Below are 18,793 nucleotides of genomic sequence, written 5' to 3' on the forward strand. Positions count from 1 at the left end.
CAAATAGAGATAATCCGAATTTGTTGTTAATAATTCAGGATAACTAAGGATTAAAGCTCCTTGGCGATATATGTAAGAAACTTCTTTTCACTTTCTTTTCCTTTCTTTCCTCCAGCTTCTCTGTTCTAGAAAAACGGGCTATTTCTCTTTTATGTCCTCTTTCTTTGTCTGTGCTCTGTACTCGATCTAGAGTTCCTTTGATAACTATATTAAGAGGTGTCTTAATTTGATCATGTGTTCTTTGAATAACGTCACTCTAACATTGTAGGGATGCGGGAATTTTTAAATTCATTCTTGGGGGCCGTTCAAGTATTACGTAAGCAAATTTTTAGCCATTTTTGACCCCCCCCCCTTGTCAGCAAAAGTCAGCAAAATGCTGACCCCCTCCCCCACTTGTCAGCAAAATTTCGTCATCATCTCTGCCCCTCTGAATCCTAACTCATATTTTCATAAAGGGTGGTTGATGACGTAAGCATTATCCAAACCTCCCCTCCCCCCTTGTCATCAAAAGTCAGCAAATCGGAAACCCCCCCCCCGCCCCATTGATTATGCGTAATACTTCAACGGCCCCTTGGTCCCTACTGACATTTAAAATAGTTATATTTACAATTTTTCTTGAGTGATCTATAATAATTCCGCCGGATATTTTTATATGTTTGCGCATACAGTCAAACCTCTCTATCTCGAAACTGCCGGGACCGAAAAAAATTTCGACATAGAGAGTTTTCCAGAAATAGTTTTTTTTGAGTAAAAAAGGAAAAATAAGCCAAAAGTGGTGAAAAATTCAATTGATAAGAGGGCTAAAAAATACCGTGCTATATTTACTACATACTAATGAAATTATTGGTTAAGTTACACAATCAAAATGTTCAATCACACACTATATGCAAATACACTATTATAATACATTCGACTTTTTTTTGTTCGATCCCATTTTATTCACATACGTTATTTAAAATAACCCGTAAGCTTAGTTTGACGCATATTTTTTTGCTCATTGAGCTCATCTATACTAGGCGGAGCTGCAAATATTTCGTGGGCTCTATCTTTTCAGTTTGCTCCAGAAAATGATACGGCGTTTTATCACTTTTCACTGCTATTTTTTTCTAATTCCTTTGAGCATTTTGAGAGTCGACCATACATTAAGCAATAATTTCGGTATCAGTCAAGGTGTTGCAAGTTTGTAGCGAACTGTCCAATTCCACAAAATCGGAAAATGAAATTTCTAGCTTTAAGTGTTTTTATATATATATATAGTAATGGGGTCATTCCAGTATTACGTCAGCATCAGGGGGGGGGGGGTTCCGATTTGCTGACTTTTGATGACAAGGGGGGAGGGGGTTTGGATGATGCTTACGTCATCAACCACCCTTTATGGAAATATGAAATATTCTTAATGGCATCTTATTCGGTGGGCTGAAAACGAGAAAAATCTTTCGCTAGTTCGTGGTCACCTGAACTAACATTCTACTTATTGATATATCCCCTAGAGAGCCACTTTAATGATCTCTAAATGTTTCGCGGATCCTTCAAGTACTCACGAAATGTGTCCGGGCCGCTCAAGTGCTCTGGAACTGTGCAACGCATCACTCAAGTGATCAGTAATTATGCCACGGATCACTTAAGTAATCTGGGAATGTTTCGCGGGTAATTTGAGTGATGTAGAACCGCACTGGGGTGGGGGGAAGGCTTAAGTGCTCTAAAATTATGCCACATGTCACTCAAGGGATCTCTAAATATGCCACGGATCGTTTAAGTGTTCTGGAACTGCGTCGCGGGTTACTTAAGTGATCTTTGAATGCACCACGGGCCTACATCAGTGATCTGAAAATGTGCCACGGGCCACTTAAATGCTCTGGAATTGTGCCACGGGTCATTTGAGCGATCTGTAAATGTGCCGCTTAGTTCATTTTTACAAAATTGAGTTTGAGAAGGTCAAGCTACATCAGATACATTTTCTCCGCGGGTCAAGGGTATACCATATATGGCTTAAAGAGTGGGTGGCAATGAACTTCTTAAAGAGAAATGTTTAGTTCTTCAAATAGCATTGAAATTAACAGAAATCGATTATAATAACATATGGAGGTATTTTCTTTCGAAATTTTAATTTTTTTTATAAATATATTTTACATTAAAAAAAATTTGGTTTTTTTTGTCTGTGGGGGAGGCTCACGAGTCCCCTATGTCCCCCCACCCATGAACGTTTCTGATCCCACCAATATGCATTAGGAGGTAGGGGGCACTGTTATCGAAATTTTGCTGACAAAGTGGGGGGGGGGTAAAAAAATGGCTAAACATTTGCTGACGTAATACTTGAACGGTCCCAATGTTCTGAAATTTCATCTTCAAAATTGCTGAGATTTATTGAAATTCGAGTGAACCACCAGATCTGATCTAATTCATCACTGAGATGACTGAACACCCGCAGCCTTATTAAAGAAATTTTGAATTTTATGTTGGCTGGCTTATTGCCGTGCTGAACAAGCCATCCACATAGTATCCGCCAACTATTGACAAGACCCATCATCATGACAATGAGCTGTTTGACTGAATAATCCTTTCTTATGTTTCTCTTTTACCTCCGGTGAAAAACCAGGTTTCCGCGAAAGGAAAGGAAATTCCGTGTTTTCTTTTTGCTACCATTAGGCTAAGCCTTCGAAAATGATTTCGAGACAGAGAGATGAAAATGCGTTGATTTTACTATTTTTCGAGATACGGAGTTTTTTTGCGAAATAAAGTGTTCGAGAAGGAGAAATTTGACTGTGTTTGAATGAGTAGAATCAATGGTAATTTTTGCAAAACATTTTGAAGACGTCACCTTGGGACCCTTAACATGTTAACCTGTGCGTGATACAGACATTTTATTAAGACCTTCTTTTCCCCAAAAAGCTTAATTGACTTTCACTACTCACGTCATACCTCCGAATATTTTCGGCAAGGAAAATGGTAATTCATCAATCGGTCCTGGTCGATTCTGGTTTCATCAATGATTTCCGCTGACAATGGGTTTTTCATCACGTACACCAGGTGGTGAACAACTTCCTGAACGCGGGCCGAATGCGGCCCGCAAAAGGTGTTCCGGTACAAAAGTATCAATACATACAACACGATAAAGGCCGAGGCCAGTCATACTTTCTTCATAAAAATACGGAAAATCGATAAGAATCCATACGCGGAATTTCACCAATTATCACAAAAAATTATCAAATGTAAGTATAAGGTGTCACAATAATAGCTAAAAAATTCTCTCTCTAAGGCAAGTAAAGTTGCTAATTACAGGAAAAAGGAAATTGTAAAACGCAAGTAAAGTTGCCAATTGTAGCCAAAAAAAACATTGTTAGAGGAAAGTAAAGTTGCCAACGGCAGTCAAAAAAATATTGCGAAAGCATAAATTTACAAGGAATGAGAAGAATCCCAAGAAAATTCTGGATTTCAAGAATTCAAAAAAGCTTCGTTGAAAACAAGGAAAAAAAACCGAGACATTTTTTTATAAAAATGGTCAGGAAGACTCAATAAAATATAGGCCATATGGTCACCTTAAAGTTAGTTATTAGTCGTTTACACCTTAAACTTATTAGTCGGCGAGCGGCAGAAATACCGTATACAGTGGAACTTCGGTTTAACGAGCAAACACATTTGCGCTTTGTTCATTTATTTGCACGTTATAACAACTGAGCTGATTTTTGCTTTCGCCTACACACGTGCTATGAAATTGCGGATAATATTCTCCCCTAAAGTCTCCGGTAAGCGTGCGTCACTCGGAAAATTAACACACGTGTGAGTGTGAATATTTACGAGACGAAATTAAATGTAGCGTTGTAGCCATGCGTACGTGAGCTTGAAGTTGTAAATTTTTTTTTTTTCAATTCTGCTAGGAGGAAATTGTGGGCTGATTTGCATTATTGAACGTGAATTTGAAGGGCTAGCAGGAACCACTACTTGTCGAAGAGATTGTGTGCTTGGGGAAGACCATGGACTGCGGGTGCATGAGGATGGTATTCAAGAACTAGTGGGGCAACAAGAGTTCATGGACGGTATCTCATCTGAGGAAGAGAGAAGTAAGGAGGAGTCCCTCACATAAAATGAGATTAGAGAGATGTGTAGAATGTGTGTGTGGGAATCTGTGCAAAACTCTGAGAGAAAAGAACCACCCAAATAAAGCTGTAGCAGTGTGCGAGCAATGAATCTGTTTAACGAACACTGCAATTTCCTATTTCCTAGAAATTTTAAGGAGGAGGCAAAAGCAAGTGTCATTGAATAAGGCTCTTCTTGAAAGTCATGCAAGAAAAAAAAAAAGTTTACAAACAACGAGTCTGTAAACTGTCCTAAACTATAGTCCTCCTCCTCTTCTCTCTCTTCGTTTAGAGCAGCGATTTTCAACCTTTTCTGACTCGAGGAGCCCTTTTTAGTATATTATTTATAAGGCGGTAACATTTAGGCCTCTTTTTTTGTTTGTTTATCAAATTTACTGATTTATTTTATTATCGTCGAGTGTCCGCGGAGCCTCTGGGAAGTGAACACGGAGTCTCGGTTGAGAACCGCTGGTTTAGAGTAAGTTAATAGTCAATAATGATTGTAAACGTATTGTGGCATTATTTATATTATGTATATTTTATTGTATTATATATTATTGCTATTGTGTTTAATTATTGATTGAATGCCGTTTTTATTAGTCATTTTTATGTGAATTATGGAACGAATTATCCGAGTTTCTATTATTTCCTATGGGGGAAGTTTGATTCGAATAACGAGCACGTTAGCGGAACGAATTGAACTCTTTAACCGAAGTCCCACTGTATCTGGTCCGCGGACTGAAGAGGTTGTGCGCCCCCCCCCCTTCCCCGACGCATACCATCCGCTTTTTCATGCAACAATATCTCACATTAAAAAAAAAAATTGTCAACAATGGTTATTGGTTTAACGCGCAGAAGACGAAAAATGATAATAATTGAAGCGTCATGTCCGCCGTTCCTATTCCGAAATACCAAGACATCCATCTTTAACACACTTCAGAACAAAAATGTTGACGTTTACCGCATTTTCAGTTTACTGAAATATCGGCGCTCGAAATCCATGCTTTCGTTTCAACATGCCAGACACATCTCTTTCAACACGTGTTTCCGAGCAACCTATCATGTTTCGTATTATTTTTATTACATTATGAAATAACTATCTAGTTGCAAGCCTGCTCCGTCTTGTTTTTTTTTTTTTTTTTTTTTTTTGGCGAGTATTCAATCCTATTGGCGAGAAAAGTGTAAGAGAGTGAAAATATTGTGATACGAATATACATGGGGGTTCCATAAGTCCCCTTGCCGTATGTTACTAGTAAACCATTCGTTCTAGAGGCAACACATACTTCCAATTAGAAAAATTATCCAAATAACGCATATACCTTAGATGTGTCATTCATGTTGCAAGGGGTTGTATAGTTATTTAAAATACAAAGAATTAACTTTTTATACGGACACCCTGTGCTCAAGAATCCAGTTAAAAAGTTGTTGCTTTGTCCTCTTTTCTCCCGATGCCATCAATAAAACTTCCACGTTCTTAAGAGCAATATTTGCAGAAATATTCGAATTCAGAAATCGGAGGAAAGTTGGGAAAGACCAGCATTAAAAAGGAGAAGAAGCGTTTTCTGTTCGTTTATGCTGTTCTTTTCGAACTTTCCTTCGTTTAATACAAATATTGCCCTTACAAACGTGGAATTTTATTTCCTTGGCATCAGGGGGGGGGGGGGGAGAGGCACCAACACAACTTTTTAATCGAATTCTTGAACACGGGGTGTCCGTATAAAAAAGTAACTTTTTTATTTTAATACCTATATATAAATTTTTCAACACAACGTTTACAACATGAATGACGTAATTCTAAGCATTATTTGGATTTTTTTTTGTTACTAGAAGTATGTCTCTAGGTTTGCCAGTAAAGGCGCAATTATGGAGTCCCCCCCCCCCCCCCGAATGAATGAACGCCATAACTCTGCCATTGGACTTATCCCGTTGCCGAGATCTCTTCCAGCCCAGTTTCGTGGCAGAGTCCGGAAAAGTGATCGTGTCGTGATCAGGGAATCGCCCCTGTATATTGAACAAAAACATTTTTTCTGAATAGAAGAGATAGTAATTACTAGAGCCCGGAAGTTTAGGCAATAAAAGAATAAATGGTCAAAATAGGCAGGCAAAAAGGCACTAAGAACGCCTAAAAAGACATTTATAATTAATGAAAACAAGCAAAAGTAACTAAAAGCTACCATATTAAGGGTCCGAAAATTGACTAAAATCTTGACTGCGCTCATTGAATCCATCTGTTTCAATAATATAATATAATAATTTCATTATGAGTCAAATTAATTTGATGCCAAAGAAAAAGTGTTTGTGGTCCCTCAAAATTAGGAAAATTAGGTCAGAATTCGATTCAATCGAATACTTAAAATGCAGTTATAGCTAACATGCAAAAATATAGTACTAGCTGAAATTAAAAATATCAAAATTAAATTGTTTTTCATATGGAGTTTTATTTAAAAAATATTTTTATGATAACGATATATTTTCTCAAAATTTTCAAATATTGAGTTATATATTTGATTGGCTTGCATCGATTTAAAAAAAAAATATCTCAAATTCGGGAGATGATATTTCTCCACATGTAAAACAACTGACCACGATTGTTTTTAGTGCATTTATTTTGTGTCAATAAATGAAATCGAAATAACGTGAGATCCTGGGCTAGAGCCCTATCAGCTTCCACCCCCCACTATGGTGTAGCCATGAAGTCAACCAATGGGCTATTGGGACAGTCACTGGTCAGCTATTCAACTACAATGCTGTGCATTGAATACGAGCAAAACATGTGAAGCAAGTGGGAAAAACAAACTTCTAATTTATTTTTGACTTTTCTTGTACGTGGGTTCACACCCAATGCTGAGCTATGGTTGTGTGGTATGGCATCAGGCGTTATCAAAGACCTCTTATGAAACCGTCCTACAAAAAGTGCAAAGACTAGCATGCATTCTTATTACGGGAGCTTTACCCAGCTCTCCCTCCATCACCCTTGAAAAACTACTCTTAAGCTACCACCTCTGAGGTGGTACCTACAAGGAGAAGCTTTTAAAGCCATACATATGATGGAAAGAAATGATACTTGGTACAACCGACCTTATATGGGATACAAACCCCTTCTTTCAAGAACCACCTTGACAGCTGTCTACTGGGAAAAGTAGAGATCCCTTCTCTACTAATGCCCCAAAAGAGACTCCTGTTTCAAAACAAAAAAAATTACTAAAAATTCTTCATTATCCACATACCCAGGAGAAATGAAGTTGCTAACATAATTGATAACAACTTAACAAGAGTTATCGAGTGTTACACTGATGGCTCTAGGATTACTGAAACTGGGGCTGGAGCAATTTTCCGCATCTCTGGAGTGGATCACGACTACCATAAGATACATTTGTATCTTGGCAAAACGACTACAGTCTTTCAAGCTGAAGTATTAGCAATAGCCATACACTGGCTGAAAGCCTGATTTCTAAAGGGTATCATGGCAAACAAATTGTTATCTTCTCTGACAGACAAGCAGCACTATAATGGCTCTTGACAACTTCCTCAAGTTTCAACTGTGCGTAAAATACTGTGCTGACATGCTGAATAACTTGGCCGCACTGGGCAACAACATCAACCTTTACCGGGTTCCTGGACATGTAAATTTTCAGGGAAATGAACTTGCAGACCAAATAGCCAAAGAGGCAGCGAACCCGAAGCAATCTGGACCTAAACCTTATTATCCTGTTTCGATGTCAACCATTACATCAATGTCAAACAATGGATAGAAGATAAACATTTGCGACAATGGAACTCAAGGCAGGACAAGCTGGCCTTGGGAACCCACCTGAATATTGCCAAAAAAACTTCTCACTGAACAGGAAACAAATTCGACAGATTATACAGATCATCACTAGTCATGCTAACCTAGCGAAACACCTACACAACTGTGGCTATGCAGATTCACCTATTCGTCCTGCGTGTGGAGAAGAAGACGAAACTCCACTCCACTATGTGGGACGATGTCCCGTCTTCTCTATCCTGAGAAGGAACTACTTTGGTGATCATCAAGTGACACTAAGTGAAGTTGTAAATGCTGCCAGCATTTACAACCTGGTAGATTTTCTTAATTACACTAAACACCTGAATTCATGGTGAGTATCAATTCTCTGCTCTAACTTGAACTCTCATGTGTTATTTTTCAATAACTTCATGTTGAGTTCACGGCCATACCTTTCGGAGACCTCCTCTGCTCCTTTTCTCAAAAAGGGTATCGCAGACAGGAGCAGCCTCGAATATTTTTGATATGGCCTTTACCGGTTGCGGTTTTCCATAATCTCCCACACACACAGGGATTCAATAAAATGGTAACAGATACTATGACTTTTTCGTTCCCAGAGAGGTTGTAAAACTTTGGGAATTTTCCACAGAATGATGTTTCTTCATATCTACATGATCCACAACTCATATTACACCACTTGGTGTTAGAGTAACGGGCAAAATTTGCCTAGGGTTTTCCCATATAGGACACCAAAGAATGATGATATACATGGGTTGCTTTAGTGTCTGAAACTCTCAATCTTGATGCGAATTCGACCGTACGTTGATTTCTATTCAGCTACGTATGGCAGAGATGAAAATGTGCGACACCGATTTTTCTATCTCTCACGCATTTATGCCTATTTGCGTTTAAATGGAGCCAGGACGAGAAAAGCTTTCTGATAAAAAATTAATACCAAGTTCTCAATGCTAAAAATATCCAAGATCTACAGAATATGGCCTCTGAAATTCAAGAACAAACTTAAAATAATGTTAAAAAGACATTTATGGCAGGAAAAATTGAAAAAAGGCATTTTTACAAAAAAAGTTTGAAAATAGGCATTTTTACAAAAAATGTTTGAAAATAGGCATTTTTACAAAAAATGTTTGAAAATAGGCATTTTTACAAAAAATGTTTGAAAATAGGCATTTATATATGGCACACATTTTGTCTGAACTTCGGGTCTCCAGTAATTACAATCGAACCCCGTTGTGACACCACCATCCGTCCCAAAGAATTTCGGCGCTGTAACGAGTTCGGCTCTATATTGGCTCATGGTCGGAATAGCGTTTCAGAGAAACTCCCATTACATAAATTCACACGTTTATCTAATGCATCTCATTGCCTTATGAGTGTTTTACTTTTCAAAATTTTTTGATTCTATGTAAATTTAGCGACGCATTTTTTAGTACAAAAACAAAATAAACGAAGGGTAATGATGGCGGCATTGGCCTTTTCAGTCCACATTGGTTTTACAATCACGAATTTCCCACTTTTTCAGATATTGAAAAACGGGACTGTCGAAACATTTTTCTGGACGCCTTGGTCAAAATGGTGCAGTACGCTCATTATATATACACTTTCTCCCTTATCAACAAAACCGTTTCTTCGAATACGATGGCTGTTTCGGTTCCTACACACACATTCAGCAGGCATTCAATGTGCTTTCTAAGACCCCCCCCCCCCCTCCCCTGACCACAGCTTTCTTTATTTTTAAATCATTTGCTCTGAACTGTTGTTATATTGACCAATAATAATAGTGGAATGAAAAGGATAAATCCTCAACTCCTTTCGGAAAAGCAAAGCAAAAACGATGGGAGAAGAACTGTTGTGGAAATTTTCTCACACATAGACCTCGTATGTACATCCAAACAATAGTTGGCGTTGTAACGAATTGACGCTAAAACAGGTTTTTTTACATTATAATCCCTAAGTGGAAGATTTGTTCGCTGAAAATTTTTGTCGTCAAGCGGGGTTGGCGCTATAACGAGATTCGGCTGTATAGCGAAGGGTTTTTGTGAATCGATCGTTCCAGTTGGTTCTGAATTGCATGCCATTAAAATATTTAGTGGGAACCGAAGCGCGCTAAAAACACACTTTTGGAAACAAGAGATATCTGTTTATGTTTTCGATAACCATGATCGATTTCCGTTCAAATCTTTGTATTGAACTAACGTCAATTTTAGCTTAAAACGGACCACAAAAGTGACCACGAGATTTATTCAAATGTCGTATTTACATGCAGAGTTCATTTCTATACATGCATATAATATACAAATGAAAATGAAAGTCTGACTAGATAGCATGCATCGAATCCAGCAACATGGTGATGGTGGTAGTGGCAGAACCTGGGCCCGTGGAAACACGTTCATCCCACAGCGTCCTCGCGATTGAGCTGTTTGACGGAAATACTCGGCGCTGATCTGTACTCGGACTGCGAAAGCCGCCCGTTCAGTTTCGCTTCCCACAGGTTCCTGCAGTCCTGTAGCAGGTTCCGGCAACTGCTATAGGTCTTCCTCTGGCCGTTGGCACAGGTCTTGCGTTGGTGGCTGCTGTTGCGCCTCTTCTTGTCCCTCGGGCTGTCTTCGAGGCTCGGTGCCATCGTCACCTCGACTTTTGGCGACGAGAATGCTTTGATTTGACGGGACGACAGCGACGACGACAGTTTTGTGGGCGATCGCATCATCAAGCGGCTGTCGGTGTATCTCCGGAACTTGATGTCGTCTTCCTGCTCTTCGATCAGTGGTGCCGGATTCTTTTCTGTAGGGTGGTCATCGGCCTTTGCTTTCTTCCCAATCAACCAGTAAGTCCTCATTTCGCCTTTACCCTGCAATAGCAACCGACAATTAGTAACATTGGGAACAGTATTGAAAACAACTACAAAGACCACACACGGCTCAATGCCTAACGAGGTGGCTAAAAAAAGGATGCCCATATACGATATGGATGTCAAATATAACTAAAATACAGCAACCCGAAAACAAGAGCAATTATCACGAAAAAAACTGATACAAATTAAAAATTAAACAAATGAGAAATTAATTATTATGATAAAATAACATACAGCGTTCATAAAAACTTAGGGTTGTCTTATCTAAACCTGAAGTTGTCCCATACCAATCGATACTGATGTCACACTTTTCGAAACACTCGACTGAGGCTCATGGTCCATCTTATAAATTCCGTTGGAACTTTTAAACACTTCGATCATATCCCCGACACCTGCGTTCCTCCAATGTAAACATATTCAAAAGATCAAGTCTTTCTTTATAGCTCAAGCCTTGTGCCAACGGGAGCAGGCATAGCTCTTCTCTGCACATAGGCCTACTGTTAACCAAGTCTACGTCCCTCTGTAGATATAGTCTCCAAAACCTTACGGCATACTCTGGTCCAGGACGAATTAAGCCCCGGAAAAGCATACGAATGATTTTAGGAGAACGCGAAGAGACTTTCTTGAGAATGAAACCGAGCATTCTATTCGCCTTTTTTACAACCGCTGAACAATGTTCAGAAAACCTAAGCCGCTCGCAAATGAGAATTCTCAAATCGGTGACCGTAGTTGCATCCGGGATAGTGACACCATTCAACTCGAAGGGTTGTTGTTCGAACCAAAACGAGCGACCATGCACTTACCAACGCTAAAAGTCATGCTCCGTTCATTTTCTCATGTTTCCTATCATATTCAAGTTTGTCTGGAGCAACTCCCTATCGCTTCGATTCCCACCCACCCCCCTTAGCTTCATCGTCACCTGTAAATTCGCTTACGATTCCATCGATATTGTGATCGAGTTTCTCGATAAAAAGCGGAAAAAGAATGGTACCAAGAACACTTCCTTAAGAGGTGTCACAGCGGTTGATCACAACCCGCTGTGACATATTTCGCAACCACGATTCCATCCAGTTCTACAAGCTGACCCAATGCAAATCTCATGTAAACGTTTCAAGAAATCGAAGAAGCTTCCATCAATAGACGAACCGAAATGTCGGCAACTCCGACGGTTTACTCACCTTGACTTGGGTCAGGCCTCTTTCTTGTAGCTCGAAATCACCGAATTTGTCGAGGATATCCTTGCAGGAGGAACTTACGTGAATCTTCAAGGCTGAAATTGACAATAAAAGAAAATATTTATCGTCTTAGGCAACAAAGAAACATTCCCGCCATCTTTTATTGTCAGAAACAAAAAGTTGTTATACGGCGAATGTCGCGAACTGTTACGCCATCATCACACGGGGATACTCAAATTGATCTCGAGTGGCAAGAAGAACAAAAGATTAGTCGACTGAACGACTCAAGTGGCTCGTTTTCCCTCACGCGACGCTACTAAGATCAGTTCAAAACCAGAGAGACTGAAAAAAAAAAAATGACACGTAGGTCCTTTTTTACACGGAGATACTTAAGTTGCCTGGATACCAGAGGACTGAGTATCCAAGCATCCCAAAACGTATATTTCTATGGTATCACTCAGACGAGGGTATTCGAGTATTAGCAACTAGAATAACTACATAGCCGGTTGAATGGTAACTTCGCCTGATTGTCTCCTCATTACTTCAGTATCACGATCAACCAGTAAGTCCCTCAAATATTAACCCTCAAATATTTCTTCATATTTGTAGTGTGCTTTTCCACATATAGATGCCACTCCCACTCTCATACTTCTTTTTTTTGTATGCGACTGCTTGCTTTATTGAGCTAGTTAATCGCATTTGCCATTCCTTTAATCAAGATGTCTCCCCCTCGTCTTTCTCTCTCTCTCACAAGCTTTTCATATGTATCTTTTATTTTTCTTCTCATCACGTAGTTAAATGGCAAATATTCTTGTACTAACAAATGTTACTCGGCAAGTACAAAAGCATGTTCATTTTGGGGTGAAGCGTGCTGAGGTGCGGCCCAAGCTGGCATGTTCAGATGTGTGGCAAATTTGGGAAACGGGTGTTCAAGAAAATTTGACTAAAATGGAGGAGAATGGCGATAAAACCATAAATCCACCCCAGGGCAAGGAGCAATGTCACTAAAAGCTTCGACCACCAAATTTTCATGGCCTTTCCTGCACCACTACTACTACTATTACCTATTAACCGTACATGGAACCAGAATTCCCCTGGGGAATTTATAACGGATTGGTGCATGCCGGAATGATTTTTTTGAGTGTATGTGTGCCCATAACGAATTGATGTTGCTAGAGCTATGCATATTTCGTGTTCTAATGGCGCTGCCACCTATTTTTCATATTTTGAATGTGCACGACTTTTGGCGACTTTTTTCCCCCTCGTAAGGAAAGACGAGTAAAGAAAGAAGAGGGAAACATTTGCACCCTCTTCTATGAAGATTTTTGCCGTTTATATCCCTCCTTTCTCATAATCCTTTGGGATTTTTCCCTATTGCGGAATCAAGGAAACCGGATTTCTCATTTCGATGTAAAAGAGGCATTACTGTACACCTTCCTGCTTCTAACAATCAAAACCGGCAAAGACTTTTCGGTTACCTTGTACACACACGCGGAAAACATAAACATTCTAAGACTAACACGAGTTTTCCTCGCATCAAACCGAGACCGATTCGAATCTCTACCAAAGAAACGGACGTCGATAGGGGAGAAAAATAAAGGACATAACACTTCGCAGCATCGCATTCTTACAGACTATAAAAAGCGGAACATATTTATCAGGTTAACAAGCTACATCTGACAACCTAATATATAAAGGGAAAAAGGAGCACCTTAAAATTCCCTAAATTGACACAAATTGGGTTCCAAGGTTCCGTCGGACGGAAGAAAATGAGAAAGAAAAGAATAGAAAGCTTCTCCCCACATCCACGTTCTCCATTATACGACATTGGGTTCGGAACGACATCAAAAAGACACGAAACGCGACCCATAAATTCCGCAACCATTGCAATCTGTGAGTAATTAGCTGATGCTGTGGGTGACACTTTTTTTTATGGCCGAGTGTCACCAGACATTCCTTTTTTTTTTTTGCATTGAAATATGAATTCAATTTATATGTAAATGCATTTTGGTTCCAGGCGAACCGAACGGAATTATTTCCCATGCAATGACGGAATATTCGAAATATATAATATATATATGTTATGGTTATTGCGATGAATACGGTTAGTATACGTAATAACCGGTTATTATACATAATCGCCGAACATTTTTGCAAATTTGATAAGTTTCCCTGAATTTATCACTTTTATCGGCGACTATGCATAATACCCAAGCGTTGCGTCGTTGGTAAACACGATAAATCGTACTGTATGATGTACTATACATGATATTTCATGCATTTATTATATCATTATATCGGGGTACGATTGTAAAATTTGTCATCATTATATCGGAATACGATTGCAAAGTTTGTTATCCTTATATCGGGGTACTCTTGTATAATTTGTTATTATTTTTGAGGCCAACTACACTCATCATTAAGACTCATTTGGAATTTTTTTTCATATCCATCAAATTCACCAATTACGCATAAGCACAGATAAAGAATAAAAATTTCAAGCATTTATCAGATTTACCAACGACACTCAGTTATTATGCATAATCGCCTGTAAAAGTGATGACGTTTTCAGTACTTATCAAATTTATTAACGACGCATGGGCATTATGCATATTCGCCGGTAAAAGTGTGATAAATTTATCAAACTTACCAAGACGATTGGTAAGTATGCATAATAACTGGTTATTATGTAAAATAACCAATTTATCACATTTACCGGAACATATATACACATTACACGCATCTAAAACTATAAATTTGCTAGGCGTAATTTTGGCATGGCAACGTGAGGAATTTTCCCGGGACCCCGAATTTAAACAAATTAAGTTATAATCCTAGTCGTGGAGGGTCTATCTGATGCTGGCTTTTCGCAGGGACCCCCCCCCTCCCTCCCCTCAAGGGTTAAAGCAACACCTTTTATAGCAGAAAGCCTCCGCGCGAAGTTCGTGGCATCACTGAAGTCGTCCATTTCACCTATGGTCATTGAATATACTGAAAAAAAGGGGGGGGGGGTAAAGATTTCGCATATGTCGAACTGCTGTATCCAATGGCTACAGGTGAAATGGACGACTTCGGTGACGTCAAAGCTTCGCGCGGAGGCTTTCTGCTATAGAAGGTGTTGGTTAAAGTCAGACTTTGGAAGTTTGTGAATGTAATTATGCAGATTTGTGATACCTTCTCCGGTAGATTCCATCCTGGATGCGGTGTTTACCGTGTCTCCAAAAAGGCAGTAACGCGGCATCTTCAAGCCGACGACTCCAGCGACGCAAGGACCTGTGAAAATGTAGAATGAGGAATCAGGGAATGCGTCAATAATAATTATCATATATTGCACATATATTGCTTTGATGGTATGAAAAGTCATAAAAAATTCAAAGACTCTAGGTGATATACGCTCAACCCGTGGCCCTCGGAGTCATCTGATGTGGCCCGCGTGCCCTCAAACCTAATTTTGTAACAACGAACCAAGTAACACATCTAGAGATCACTCCAGGGACCCGCAGCAAATTTACAGATAACTTGAGTCACCCACGGCACAGTTCCAGAGCACTTGAATGACCAGCGGTATATTTCTAAGTCATTCGAGTGATCCACAGCACAGTTCCACATCTCTCAAGTGACCCGCGGCATATTCACAGATCATTCGAGAGACCCACCGCATAGTTCCAGAGAATTTGAGTGACTCGCGGTATATTTACGGCTACCACATCACTCATGTAGCCCCCCCCCCCGCCACAGTCCCAGAGCACTTATGCGGTCTTCGGTGCAGTTCCTTATGACTTAAGTGACCCGCGGCACATTCCCAGATCATTTAAATTACCCGCGTCAAGTTTTAAAGCCAATGAATGAAGTGCACCCCCCCTCCCATTTTCCTAAAGGTTGAGCACCCTTGCTCTAGGTCCTAGACAGGAACCGTCGGTAGAACGGGGTTCGGGCCAATTCTATTAACTCACCCGAATGGATCCCGATCCTCAGTTTCAATCTTTCGGAGGGCCTGTGTCTTATCTCGAAGCTTGTGATACGACCCAGAAGATGGAGGGCCATCGAAGCCACCTCTGCAGCGTGCTTGTCACCGTTCCGTAAGGGCAAGCCGCTGACCACCATGTAGGCGTCACCGATGGTCTCGACCTTGTACACGTCGTAATTGCCGATGATGGAGTCGAAGCAAGTGTAGAGATCGTTCAGCAGGTCAACCACCTGCGAATTATAACAAGTACTACAAATAGGAACAAGCACAAATTCAATAATTAGTTGTTGATTGGAAAAAAAAGCAAGTACTGTACAGGCTGGGCCTACCTGTAAGGGTGTACTGACGGCTGACAGGGCTGTGAAACCAACGATGTCACTGAAGTAGATGGTGACGCTGTCGAAACTCTCCGCTTCAACTTGCTCACCACGCTTTAGCTGTTCCGCAACCGACCTTTAAAACGGAAAAAACGATGCGTAAATAAAAGAATTTTTCGATACATAAGTGCCGGAGCCCGAAGGCAGAGGCCAGTTGAGCCAAAGCCTCCTAGCTAGTAGTATGGGGATTTGATAGGTTCCCCCCCCCTTAATAATTCATGAAAATCAGCAGTCTATGAGTGTGGCAATCTCAGCACCCCCCGTTAATTTTTTCGTATCGGTGCCTCTGGTTTAATTCACGCGAAGCGTTCGTTTTGCAGATGTTGACTACAATGAACGAGTGCCAGAACTTTGCCACTGGACTTATCCCGTTGTCGAGATCGATTCCAGCCCAGCTTCGTGGCAGGGTCCGGAACATTCTATTTTATGTGAAAAAAAGAATAACATAGCATAAAAAATTTTTACAACATTTTCCCCGGACAATTGTCGCGATTAACAAATTTTGTGGTGATTACAGGCGAGATGGGATTGGGAGTTGGTGAAAAGTTCCTGGGGTTCGTTAAGACGGATGAATGTATACACATTAGGACGGAGATATGTTTTAAAAGCAATTGGAGGGGGGGGGGGGGGTGCATGCCATCTCATCTGTTATTTTACACTTGTCATATTATATACACAGGATATAAAAAGAAATGAGAATTTTCTTGTGAAATATAAAGTATCCATCGGGGAGCGAGTCATCTCTCGCTTAAAACCTTATTAGTGAGCAAATGGGTTCGATAACTTGCGGACTAGAAGCCAGCGTCAGTTTTATTGGGTTGAGTTCACTCGCTAAGGGGTGATGATGAAAATCATATACTAAAGATATAATTATTCTTAATTATAAAGATAATGATTATTAATTAAAGATATTATTATTCTTACTCTGTGATGAAAATATACAAAATAAAAATATTGCGTGGGAGAATATATACAATTCGGGATCACCTGTGCCATCTCGCTTAGCACCTTATACGGTGAGCAACATGAATACGACAATATGAGTACGCACGTGTGTCGTGGACATGAAATGCATGAAGAACTTGAATAAAGGAAAGGGATACACAAATACACATATAACTGCCGGGCCGAGTCGTCTCGCTCTGACCCTATTTTGGTGTGGGATTAGTTTAAATGGGGGATTGTCTGGAGAGAGCCTTAGCTAAGGATTAGCTTCGGTCTTGTTGTTTTGGTTGACTCGCTCTGGCTGGGCGATGCTGACTACAGTTTAATTCGATAAAAGCACCTTTCTACTTCAGAAGCATCTGTTACTTCAATTCAAAAGGAGCATCTGCTATTTCAGTTGAAAAGAAATATCTGCTATTTTACTTTTCTTACAAGAAGCATTTGTTATTTCAGTTAAAAATAAGTACGTTATTCTAATTAAAAAAGAAGAAACTGTTATTTTAGTTAAGCAGAAGCATCTGCAATTAAGATTTTAAAAAAATTAACTAACTAACAACGATAGAACCACAAATAGGTACAACTTCTTGTATTCAACTCCAAAAACAAGTAAATACCTTGTTCAAAAAGTATAAATTACCTAGGACCAACCATTTGTAACAAATTCGGAAAAAAATGATCAGACCTAAGAATAAATAAACGTCTCAAGAAAGAAACTTCCGCATTTTTGAACTTTCTAACGAACTTTGAAAAGTTTATTGAAAATATAAACAGGTAACCAAGGTAAAATTTGAAATATCTATTATAAAAGAAAGAGAGAAAAATAAAACCAAGAGCGTGCCATTTATTATTATACACAGAATTTTTTTTTAAGCTCTAGGACGGACCAAATGGGTCCCTAAGAGCTGCATGTTTTGTCTTTTGATTTGTTGTCTTTATTTATTTATTTTGTATATTATTTATTTATTTTGTATATTATTTATTTATTTTGTATATTATTTATTTATTTTGTATATTATTTATTTATTTTGTATATTATTTATTTATTTTGTATATTATTTATTTATTTTGTATATTATTTATTTATTTTGTATATTATTTATTTATTTTGTATATTATTTATAATCTGTATTCATGTATTTGTGAGTGTTGTTTTGCAATTAAAAAAAAAGCATCTGCAATTCCGGTTTAAAAGAAGCAATTATTTTTTTAATTTAAAAAATAAGATCTTGTTATTCCATAAAAAAGAAGTTTATGTTATTACAGTTCAAAAGACTAACTTTGTGCAATACTTCTGTGCGTATTCGTGAGGATAGCACGAATATTCTTGAAGATATAAAAGTTTTCCGTAATTTTTTCATCGCATGATTATTGTTTATAACATGCGGAGTTTTCAACCATTTTTTACGAAATTCACAGAAAACAACATGACGTTATGCATGAGACACACTGCATACAAATTTAAAGTGCAGCGCATCATTATTTAATTAGATATGGTTATTTTTTGTAAAAGATTATTAATTGCGTATGTGTGAAATATAAATTTTATTTCCTATATAATTTTATTGCCGAATATATAATACAACTTGTATGAAAATTCCATCTGAATGTAATGAAAATTTAGAAAAAATATCGATGACACAGT

General features: G+C 38.9%; 1 protein-coding gene across 2 annotated transcripts in view; it reads right to left on the bottom strand.

The window, feature by feature from the left end:
• Positions 1–10,041: 10,041 nt before the first annotated feature.
• The window catches only part of LOC149089052 (guanylate cyclase 32E-like), a 270,710-nt gene continuing 261,958 nt past the window's right edge, over positions 10,042–18,793 (bottom strand). The window contains exons 20-24 of one of the 2 annotated variants that reach the window (XM_089236936.1): positions 16,159–16,282; positions 15,816–16,059; positions 15,037–15,135; positions 11,866–11,957; positions 10,042–10,684 (exon numbers count right to left, since the gene is read on the bottom strand). In XM_089236936.1, the coding sequence (XP_089093062.1) occupies positions 10,226–10,684; positions 11,866–11,957; positions 15,037–15,135; positions 15,816–16,059; positions 16,159–16,282 (1,018 nt within the window). In that variant the 3' untranslated portion in view covers positions 10,042–10,225. The remainder of the gene's footprint in view (positions 10,685–11,865; positions 11,958–15,036; positions 15,136–15,815; positions 16,060–16,158; positions 16,283–18,793) is intronic. The other variant, XM_089236943.1, reaches the window with a different exon arrangement.

This window comes from Pholcus phalangioides, unplaced genomic scaffold, assembly GCF_987345545.1.
Source record: "Pholcus phalangioides strain wild (caught in Gottingen) unplaced genomic scaffold, Ppha-v1.0 ptg000002l_1, whole genome shotgun sequence".
NCBI classification, from domain to species: domain Eukaryota; kingdom Metazoa; phylum Arthropoda; class Arachnida; order Araneae; family Pholcidae; genus Pholcus; species Pholcus phalangioides.